General features: G+C 37.7%; 1 protein-coding gene across 1 annotated transcript; it reads left to right on the plus strand.

Annotated features, from left to right (window-relative positions):
* Positions 1-9,588: 9,588 nt before the first annotated feature.
* On the plus strand, positions 9,589-11,997 carry spx (spexin hormone; the record flags this gene model as incomplete). The annotated part of the gene is made up of 5 exons (XM_053415437.1): positions 9,589-9,744; positions 9,871-9,928; positions 10,397-10,459; positions 10,626-10,712; positions 11,847-11,997. Coding segments are annotated over 5 exons (429 nt in total), but the record flags the coding sequence as incomplete, so codon positions are not given.
* Positions 11,998-12,233: the final 236 nt, after the last annotated feature.

Here is a 12,233-nt window from a genome sequence, read left to right on the forward strand (position 1 = left end):
AGGATTTGAACCGCCGATGTAACCCCTAAGTGTTTTACCCAGTGAGCCACAGCCACCCCTAATTCATTACTATACCAATGTAAGACCTATGCTGAGATCCTGAGAAACCACCCACACCGAATAAGTAAGGACTCATTTTACTGCAAACTGCTAGAGCAGGGGTGTCCAAACTTTTTATCCCGAGGGCCACATCAGAAAAAAATTCGAAGGTCTGGGCCACTCACGCCGCCACGCCCCCCTGCCCTTGAGCGGACCATTGACAAGTGCACCTCAATTGCGTCGCTCAGGGCGGTGGGCGTGGCGACATTCTGAGGGACAGCTGGCAGGTCAGGGGTTAGATGGGCATTACAATTCAATTAGCTGACGCTTTAATCCAAAGCAATTTACAATCAATGCATTCAAGGGTACCCGAGGGTACAAACCCCGAACAACAAAATCAAGAAAGTACAATTTCTTCAAAAAATAGAGCAAAACTACAAAGTGCTATAAGGAAGTGCCATTTAAGTGCTTCTAAAGCGCTGGTATAAACAAAAACAAAAAAAAGATTTGGTGGGCCGCAGATGGCCCGCAGGCCGTAGTTTGGATACCCCTGTGCTAGAGTGACAAAAATAAGATAAATTCCACATATAGACAGTGTCGGGGCAGTGTTTACACCAGACCATATACAGCTTCATGTGGTGGCACTCTTTGCAGAGGATTAGAACTATTCCTCCAAAGATATCCTCTGTTTTCTTTTCTGTTTTTGATGATGGTGGAAAGTGTTATCTAACAAATCAGTCACAAAACTCCATGGGGGCATTGTGCTGTTTCACTACTTATTTTTTAGGTGTTTTTTTAATAAAGTTCCCACCTTTCTGTGGAGCAAGAGCACTTGGACAGATGCGTCCGTCCTCAACAAACAAACCCTGGTTTCAAAATAAATGCCCCCCCAATAAAATACTTTACTGTAAGGCCTTATGGAAAAGATGAATGGGTCTCCTAGTAGCCATTTGTTGGAATTCCTGTTCAGGGCATTTTCTCTGATATGTCAGTGTTTTTCCTGTATGACACTTTTGTAAATACACTGCTCAGTGTGAACCTGCTCTCATTTATGAAGAGAACAGGACGCTTGTGGTGAACCTGCCGATTCCAGTGTTCTCTGGTGAATAATAATCAATCTGCACGTTGCTCGGCTTTAAGCACAGGTCCCACTAGAGGACTTTGGGCCAACATGCCACCCAGATAATTAGTCTGTTTCTGACTCTTTGGTAAGAAACTTGCACACCAGTACCCTGCTGGAGAGCATTTTGTAGGGCTCTGTCAGTGCTTCTCCTGTTCCTCCTCGTACAAAGGAGCAGATACAGGTCCTGCTGCTGGGTCTCCTGGTATCTCCTCCATGCTCCTGAGACTGTTACGGGAGACACAGTAAACCTTCTTGAAACCACATGTTTGGATGTACCATCCTCGAGGAGCCGGACTACCTGTGCAACCTGACTGGGCTGCAGGTACCACCTCGTGCTACCAGTAGTGACTAGTAGGACACCAGCAAACACAAAACTAGAGAAGAATCAGTCAGGATAAAGAGAGAGTAAATGTCTGTGGACACTTTCATTTGCATCTACGCAGGTGAAATTTGAGGAATTTAACCTTATTTCTATTCATATTCTTTTAATATTGCTTTGTCACTGACCTTCTACAACATCCAACATCTTTTCACCATGTAAATGAAAGCTCAATGACTGGAGTAACTAAATATCCTGAAATTCAATAGTAAAGAAACATTATGGTTGAGAAGACCCTAATGAGGAATTGACTGTTCGTTAGTTCCAGATTGAGATACAGAAATATTACATAACAAACCTGAAAAATGAATGTAAAATGAATACAATAATTCCAATCAGGTCTCATGGCCAAACTTAATGCTTTGAAAAGAATGGAGGATTACATGAATAATAAGCAGTGACCTTCACAGTCACTAGGGACCTGCACGAGGAAGCAAGATTAGTGGTTTATCCGACTATTTGGGGGTTGAGCTCATTTTAAAAAATATGAAGAAAAATTAATGAAAAATTATATATATAATACATTTGATGCACTAACACGAAATTATAATATAATATTGTTTATAAATTAAATTGGATTATATACTAGTTAAATCTAAATGTGAAATCTTAATGTAAACATTTCATTGAAATGTCAATCTTCAATCTAGATGTAGGTCTAGCAATTGAGGTAATTACATATATATGTGCATCAGGCAGGTAAAAGATGGAAAGTCCACTGAGTGTATTTCGGTTCTGAACTAGTTGAGGTAGATTGACTTGGAGATAGGGAAAGTTACAAACTCAGAAATCTTGCCTTTCAAGTTTGTCTGAAACACAATTGGGAAATTTCAAATGGAAGGTTCCAGTCTGCATAAAGGTAAAAAAGGATACAGCATACTAAATTTAAACATTTTAATATATAACAATTACATGTAATACTTTATTTGAAAAAGATTTACTTTACAATTTTGAATCATTGCAGAACCTCTTGGAAAACGTTTTAAAGGTTCAAAGACTGAGGTGATGTTTTTTTGAATCAGTTGCTAAATTTTGGGGGGTTGCTAAATGTATAAAACTGAGCAGTATTAAAGAACGTTCAACATTTTCCAAAGGGTAACCTATTAGCCTACCACGGTGTATTAGGGCCATGTTGTTAGGGACAAATTCTGAGATTTTGAGAATAAATTTTTGTATTACAAGAAGAAAGTCATAATTGAGTAGAAAAAATAAAAAATAAAACATTGTTCAGCAAATAAGCTGCAACAAGTACCTGATCATCGTTGTTAATCAAAACTAACCCTGTGTTCTACTGATTCCCTTAATTTGAGAGGGAAGAGAGTCAAGTTGTAATAGCTCATGCTCAGCCATGTGCCTGTCGAAGCTTGCCTTAGGTTCTCAAAAATTGAAAAACAACACCTCTTGATCTTCTTCAACACAAAGCCAGTAACTGATGGCAGCCTCTGCCGAGTCAGCTTAAACGTTTGGGCAGAGTGGGTAACCATGTTTGGACTTCAACAGGTTTTCAGGTCCAACTTACCCATGTTGTACACTAACGTGGACGATGCTCCTGAGGAGACAATTTCGTGTTCAACTCTTCACTTTATGTTTAACCAAAAGATGCCTGTAGGCCGTTTTGACAGCTTTTGCAGTGGTATTGTTGTTGAATGCTTCTCTGACAGAGGATAAGAAAAGCACCAGGAGATCTTGACTGAGCTTGTATGTGAGGAGAAATCGGCACTGGCCATCTTGCTTTTCCTCTAAGTCATGGAGGAAACTTTTTCTGTACACCAAGCCATCTCTGGTAAGGGCCTTCAAGTGAATCCACTGGACTTGGTTTTACATTCTGGGAAGAGTTTGTGTACTTGTATAAATGGTTTTATATAACTGAATCACAAGTGAAGTGAAGTATGTGATTTACACACACAGACTCACACATATGAGGCCTGCCATATCATTTTTTTTTTTTTTTTTAACAATATTTTTTATTGAAGTTTCAAGTGCATATATAACTTTATGACGAATTTACAAACATTTTCATTTATATCCCCTCGAACAGCCACTCATTCACACAGACAAGGAAAAAGAAATAAATAAAATGGACAATGACAACAGACAACAATTTAATGGAGTAAAGTAAATAAATAAGAATAACATGTACAAAAAATAAAAAAAATAAATAAAAAAAAGGCAGGATCATTTCACAACCTGTTATTCAGTCAGTTTTATCCGTTTCATTGGTCAGAAATGACATAAATGATTCCCAAATACAAGCAAACTCCTCCTGTTTACGTCTAACAATGTATGTCAATCTCTCCAGTCCAAGACAAGTCATCAACTCCTTCTTCCATATTGCCAGTGATGGTGGTTCTACATTTTTCCAATATAGTGCAATCACTCTCCTTGCATGGAGAAGTCCAAAGTCAACCATCTTTGATTGCTTCGTTGTTCTGATGGAGTCTTTGGGGTATATTCCAAGTATACATATTGTTGACGTCAAAGAAATTTTACACTCAACCATCCGTGATAAACATTTAACTACGTTTTCCCAAAATGTAGTTAAAGTTCCCTTTTCAGTCAGACATTTAACACAAACATCCGGGATGTTAGGGGAGATATGGTGGAGTTTTGCAGGGGTTATATAAACCCTCATTAACCACTTATACTGAATCAATTTTAACCTTGTGTTAATTGAATTCTTTTGCGCTTTTAAACATGCTCTTCCCCAATCTTCTTCACTAATATTTTCTTGTGTGTCTGTTCTCCACGCATTTAATTTATCTGATGCTGATTCTGTTGAGTACTCTGCTAAAAGGTTATAGAATCTAGATATATGTTTTTTACCATTCAAATTATTAATCACCGTTTCCTCAATAATCGATAGTGGGGGTGTGGCCATGAATGTCCCAGATTTTGATTCTATAAAACTTCTTAATTGCAAATATTTGAAAAATTTTTTTTGAGGAACTCCGTACTTATGACAAAGTTGATCAAATCTGAGAAGGGTACCTTCAAAATAAAGGTCCGAAACAGTCCCAATTCCTTTCTCTGCCCATAATTTGAATCCCCCATCCAATCTACCAGGTTTGAATTGTCTGTTGCCCCAGATAGGAGTAAATTGTGACAAAGTTAATGTTTCATCAACAAAGTTATGTGCTGCATACCACACTGATATTGTATTTTTAACAAAAGGGTTTCTTGTTTGTTTTTTCAGTGTCTTGATATCTGAGGAATATAAATACTGCTTTATGGGCAAATCTGACACTGATTTTTGTTCAATATTTACCCAAGCAAGTGGTGTGGATGAAGAAAAATAGTACATTTCAGAAATTAATTGAGTAGCCCAATAATACCATTTCAGGTTTGGGACCCGAAGTCCTCCCCTTTCATAAGGTAAATATAATAACTTGAGCCGGATTCTACCCTTTTTATTGTTCCAAATGAACTGGCTAAATATACTATCAGTTTTTTTATAGAAGTTACTTGGTAATGGAGGCGGGAGTACTTGGAAAAGATATGTAAATTTGGGTATAATAGACATTTTAATAAGATTTATACAACCAATCATTGATATCGGCAATTCAGACCACCGGTCCAACTTTTCTGTCACTTCGTCTACGAGAGGGTTATAGTTTATAGGGACAATGTCGCCAAGTTTTGGGGCAATCTTAATACCCAGATATTTAAATCCATCTTGCGTGGCCATAAATGGTGTATTTATTTTTGGATTGCATCTTTCTTCTTCATTTAGGAATAACAATACTGACTTAGATTTGTTTATTCTATATCCAGAAAACTCGCCAAAGTTTTCGAGTAAAGATGTCAAATTTGGAATACTGTTCCTCAGGTTCGTTAAGAAAAAAATGATATCATCAGCATATAATGCTATATGATGCTCTATGTCCCAAATCCTGATGCCGGATATATTCCTACGTGTCCTTACTGCGATCGCAAGAGGTTCTATTGCTAAAGTGAAAAGCAGAGGAGACAAAGGGCAGCCTTGCCTGGTTGAGCATTGTAAACTGAAAGGTTCAGAAATTGTATTGTTATCAATATTTCTGCTGTTGGGTTTGTATACAGTAATTTAATCCATTTGAGAAATGTTTCTCCTAGACCATATCTGGGCTGCAGATCAAAAAGGTATTTCCATTCTATTCTATCGAATGCTTGGCTAGCATCAACCGACAACATTGCAGTGTCTTTGGAATTGTTTGTCTCAAACAGTACATTTAAAACTCTCCTGATGTTATGAAAGCCTTGCCGTTGTAATACGAAACCATTCTGATCATCACCAACCAATTGAGGAAGATATTGTTCTAATCTTTTAGAGAGTGCTTTGCATAATATTTTTGTATCACATCCCATTAAACTAATGGGCCTGAAAGATGGACAACTGGTTGGTGATTTGTCAGGCTTTAGTATCAACTGTTAATGTCCCGTCCAGTGCCTCCTTTTCATCTTCAGATAAGTTCTGGAACTGTAGCTGATCGAGAAATGCTTGTTGTTGTGTAGCTCCTGCATATTCTGATTTGTACAATAGTTCATAAAAGTTTCTGAAGGTAGCATTAATTTCAATTGGGTCTGTTGTTAAATCGCCTGACATTGTCTTTATACTGTTAATTGCTCTTTCGGCTTGCATTTTCTTAACCCTCCAGGCCAGTAGTTTGCTTGGCTTTTCACCCTGATCATAGTATGCTTGCTTGGTCCATAAGAGGTTTTTAGCAACCTTGTCAGTTGTGATTTTTTTATATTCAGCTCTCATTACTGTTAATTGTTGCTGTTTGTCCTCGTCATTATTCTCATAAAGATCTAATTCTAGTGTTTTAATCTGTCCCTCCAATGTTTGCGCTTCCTTTTTGTTCTGTTTAGTCTTTGAGCTTGTATATTTAATAATTTCTCCCCTTATATATGCCTTGAATGCTTCCCACCTTACACTGGCGGTTGTTTCATCCGTGTTTAGTAGGAAATAGTTATCTATGCAGGCTGCTATGAATTTAAGAAAGGATGGATCCTGTAACCAATATACCTGGAACCTCCATCTCTGCGAATGTTGAGCAAATGTGCCTAAGCATATTTCCATTGAGGCAGCTGCATGATCACTAATCACTATGCTGTCATACCAGCAGTTTGTTTTTTCCTCGTCTGTACGTGTGAGGTATCAATTCCAGTAAGTCGATCCATTACTGGGTCTAACTTACAATTAAAGTCCCCCCCCCCGAAAATATAGAAACCTTCTAAGGTAGACACAGTCAACAGTAATTTTTCAAAAAAAGACGGCATGTCCTCGTTAGGACCATAAATATTAATGAGATTAACTTTATGTGACATAATGTTTCCTTGTGCAATCACATATCTACCAGTTGGATCTTGAATAGTTTGAGTAATCTGGAATGGAACTGACTTGTGTACGAGGATAGCAACACTTCGAGCATAATTATTCTAAGAAGAAAAAGTCACTTGGCCTGGCCATCTTTTTTTCAAACAAGGTATATCAGAGGCCATCAAATGGGTTTCTTGTAAGAAAACAATTTTAGACTTGAGATGTTTCAACCTATTTATAACTTGTTTCAATTTAGTCAATTTACTAAGCCCCCTAACATTCCAACTAGTGATCTTAATTTCGGAATTATTCACAGACATAGTTTTTTGCCATCGATAACATCTTCTGATATCCTGGTGAGGTTATAAATGTTGCTGATTCTGCCAAAACCATACACAAAAACATAACACACATTGGAGGGGAAAAGAAAAAAACGCAAGAACAACTAGAACAGTAATAACCAAAACGAGAAAAAATCCAATCCCACCCCCTTTCATTTTGATAATTTTATTATTAGAGATTAGAAAGAGAATTAGAAATAAGGGGTTTGCTTTACAAACCTAGCTATACTCTCTTTGGGCATAATTTAAGTTGGATGTGTCTAAAACGGCCATATTGTCCAAAAGGTTACCACTGCAATCAAATAGATCACTTACACAAAAAAAAATTCCCTTCCCTTGCTTAAATATACATTTCATAATGACAATACTTCTTTTGGATGTCATTATTTCTATATATTTCCCTTTGGATTCAACTATAATTGAAACATAAGAAGAATCAGTACAAGTATGAATGAGAAGTAATTAAAATTACTGGATAATAGGGAATAATCCTGATGCTTTGGAAAATAATGAAATGTCATTGTGTGTCTTCCATGAATTTTAGTCTTGATCAAATAGATGGGTCCTCCACAAATGGACTTAATTTAAATTCCTTTTCAAAGATTACGATGCCTTGTATTTCTGGATTATCGCTATTAGTAGATGGGTGGTCAAAATAAATAGTTTTGTAGAGATTGGCCACCATTGCCGAATACCTCAAAGTTCAGTGTTTTAGATTTAGGTGAAAGGGATCTATTGGCAGAAAATTAATGTAAAATAATCCAAGTGACCACCATGCTTTTTACAGTTGCCCAGACTGGACAAACTAAACACCTTTTGAGTTATATGACAACTGAAGGCTACCACAGGTTCTCTTCCTTGTTTGTAAGAGAAGGGTAGGTTAGGGGTATTCACCTGCAACATGCACCTTCTCCACAAGATGTCTCTAGATTCTGCACTCTCAATCGTTAAATCTAGGTGTTCCCAGTGGTCCCAGTGTTCAGTGAATCTAAACTATATGTCCATGCAAAACATTTTTATTGTATTCAAAAAGTTACCCAAAAACCAACAGTTTAATGCCTCCTGTAAAAATATAGTGTTTAATGGAATCAGATGTTCACAAAATTATTGGTATCAATAAAATCTTTATAATCAAGCAAACATAAATTAGTCCAATATGATTGTGTATACTTCGGCCGATTGACTTTCTTCCATTATTTGCGTAAACCCTCATTTAATCAATTTGTGTAAGCATGTGCAAATTCCTTCTTCTTTTTCATAAAGAAATTAAAACTGTCCAGAGAGAAATCTGTTCTGGCTTCTACCCATCTGTTAACTCATTTGATTTACTTTAACTTTTTTTGTTTATATATGGTTATGTTTTTTGGCATGGAGTCTTTGTTGGACAGCAATTTTTTTGTGAGGCCCCCATAATAGCTGGAAACGGCCCTGGGGCCACGTGACATCTATGCAACTGTCTGACATCACTGGGACTGACATCACGGAACCTGGACTCATTCCATTCATTACTGGACATGTTCCTCTACAGTTCTGCTTCAGTGAGCATGGTGCAAACATATCAATATCCCCGCAGAAGGGGGGGGGGGGGGGGGGTACTGGTTTTATCGATATAAGCTACAACCAGTCCGCAGTCGGCCTGTGGCTCCATGAGTAATTGTGAAAAACTGCCGGGGAGCTGGAAGCCGCTGTTTTAATTCAGAAATATTTACAGTGCACCGCCGCCCCCCCCCCCGGATGGAAGGGGCAGAATTGATCGGTTCATTCATTCCCTCGGTCGCCCTCGTCTCATCAAATTGGCTTGACCTATAGCTGCTGGCATCATGAAGGAGCGCGCCGCACCGAGGGTTCCCCCTACCCGGAGGATATAAATACAGAGACAGAGAGAGAGAGAGAGAGAGAGAACGGTACCTCCAGTCACTCGGAACCTCTCTCGGCCTCTCCACCGGACACCAGGCTCACAGGACCTCCGTTACAATGAAAGTAAGTGCAACGCACCACAACTTGAGATTTAATTTCGGAAAGTTCCGCGTACGGGGAGTTATTCTTTCTTATTTCAAAGTTATATCCTGACAATTTTGTAACAAAAGAAAAAATGCCCCCTTTTTTAACGAGAACTGCTCTCAAGACGAATAGAAGGAACATTTGAAGAAACATTGCAAGAACATTTTAATTGTCGTCCAATTTTGTCTGGCATCTTACGCATCATATTGCCTGCAAATGACAAACAAATTGACAATTTGACATTAAGACAACGTTAATTTTTCACTATATTTGTTTTATATATTTGTTCATATCTCTAAATAGTTATATCAATTTTTAAACGTTTCAAAGTTACCCCATGATGGTGAAACTGCGCGTATTAAACGCGTATTCTGTGCGTAATGGGTTAGTTACGCACTGAAACGGACGTCAGTGGGAGTCTCTCTCTGGGAACGACGCTGCGTTGTTGTTGTTTCCAATTCCTGTTTGTGTCCCACAGGGTCTGAGGACCATCACCCTTACTTGTGTTCTCACCCTGTTACTACTGGCGACGTTTGTCTCGCAGTCGTGGGGCGCACCGAAGGTAAAACCGGTTTATATCTCCCTATATAACTACATTGACCGTGATGTGATATCGTTATAACTGTTGAAAAACAATTTATCATAATGTCGAATATAAAATGGCGTATTCTTCTTCTGTTAATCAAAGGGCTCTTTCCAACGAAGAAACTGGAGCCCGCAGGCCATGTTGTACCTCAAGGGCACACGTATGCATTTACCTATTTACTACCTGTCCGTTTAGAGGTGTTCAGCACTAAACAAATAAACCTGACACAATGGAGTGAATGACGACAGACACGTCATGTAATATAACCATGACATTTTATTTCAAAATGTTTTGTCCATGTTATGATATTTTTTTCTGTCTCTCATCAAGACAAACATGACTTTGTGATGAGAGATGACAGCCTGGGAATAAAGAGACAAAAAGGTCATGCTCATTCATGTGAAATTAGCACTGTATTACACTTTTATTGTTAAAATAATGAAGTTTTTTCATTTATTCAATTATTATATGGCTGCATGGTTATATTATATGTCTGTTCATTTATGTTTCAGTTATCTATTGATTTAAAATTTAAGATTTAAGATATTACTCTTACTACAAATGCACTAACTGCTATTTTGAAAATAATAATTATAATATATGTGATAATGTCTTATTTGCTTTGCAGAGGGACGCAGGTTCATCTCAGAGGACCGAAAAGAAGGAGATATCTATGACACATTACACTTAGGTACAACAAAGTTTACTCAACATTTTTTTTTTTCATTTAGGTTAAAAGCAAACACGTGTTTAATAGAGATAAAGACAGAAACTTTCCCCAAATGTTTCTAGAACCAACCTTGGAGGTGGAATCATAATAATCAGATAATCTGAGCTTGGTGTTTGTTCCCTGTCAGAGACCCGCAGTCAGAACACAGAGAAGCTGAGTGTGGACCAGGCCGCTACTGTCCTGCTCAACTTCTTGCAGCAGGCCAAAGAGGGAGGTGAGAGCAACTTCTGTTCCATAGGACACAGATGTGTGGGTCAATGACAACAGGTGTAGTTTAGAAGAGGTGGAGCAAAGTATAGTCAATATTAATTCTTTACATTTTTGTTAATTATTTATTTTAAGTCTATGTCAATGAGTTATCATGCTTTCTGTAGTAAATGTAAAAAAATATATAGATTTTAGGATTAATCTCTAACCCAAACAACATGCAGTAGAGGTGGAAGAGCTTATATTCAGTCGTCAGAAGAGTTTGTCTCTTCGATCAGCCAACAGCATTCAGAGGGGTTTAGAGCATCCTGCGTCTCCTATGAGAAGCAAATCTCAGGGTGAAAGAAAAAGTCAACAAAACACCTGCTGTTGTGAGAACGCTGTGCAAACTGAAAGCTAACCCAGATGAGGAATTCAAACTGAAACTGTAAATGTTTGGTAGGTGGGGGGAAACTATGCCCAAAGAGGATGAATACAGGATAATTTATACTGCAACATAAGTGGTTTTCAACTCAATCCTTCTTACCATCCTGCTCACAACATAGCTGCTTTTAGAAACACAGGTACAGATACAGCATTCCCACACATATTGTCTTTTAATAGTTGTGGTTCCTTAATTTTTGCTTTGTTCATGATTAGATGACCTGTCTGTTTTATTTTGCTGCCCTTGTAAATGGTTTTGTATTTATATAGCACTTTTCTAGGCTTGATGACCACTCAAAGCACTTTACATTACAGTTTTGCATTCATCCATTCACAAACACATTCATACAGTGCATCTGTTAGCAGCACTTTGTTGTTCTATAAGGGGCAATTCAGTGTTCAGCATCTTGCCCAAGGACACTTCAGCATGCAGATGGGGAAGACTGGGGATCGAACTGCCGCAGCCACAGGCAAAGCACTTTATAACCTAGATTTTGCAAAGTGCTCTATAAATAAAGTAATTATTATTATTATTACTGACATATCAAATTTATGGATCTATATTTCACTTTCAAGGTTAAATGTGTCACTCTAATCCATGATCTTTTAATAACCTTTTATGAATTCTCGATTAAGCCTAACATGTTCTTTGCTGTGGTTCTGTCTCAAGATTTATATTTTAATTCCATAATACAATGCTCATTTTCTCTCTCTCTAGCTGATGAAAATCCAGACGAGGTCTATTTCCAGGAGCTGCCGGTCTGGAAGAGAGAATTCTTCTGATAACCTTTCATACATTTGTAAAAACTGCCGGAAGACGCCAACATATTTGTCTGTGAAAGTAACTAGTTCAGTCCTGCTTGAGGGAGAAGAGCAGCTGTTTTTTTGTAAATATGAATTCTGTGTCTGAATTGTGTTGTTTTAATAAAAGGAATTTCAATTCATAGCACTTTGGGTCTGAGTTCAACTTGACAAAATGTAGAGGGTATTTTTCTTTTGGTCATAACGTGTAAGGCTGGACACTTAGAATTTATTTCAATTCTACAAATAAATCAGGTTATATATTAACATTTTAAGTGAAGAGCACATCATAATCATTTTATAA

This window comes from Pleuronectes platessa, chromosome 22, assembly GCF_947347685.1.
Source record: "Pleuronectes platessa chromosome 22, fPlePla1.1, whole genome shotgun sequence".
Taxonomy (NCBI): domain Eukaryota; kingdom Metazoa; phylum Chordata; class Actinopteri; order Pleuronectiformes; family Pleuronectidae; genus Pleuronectes; species Pleuronectes platessa.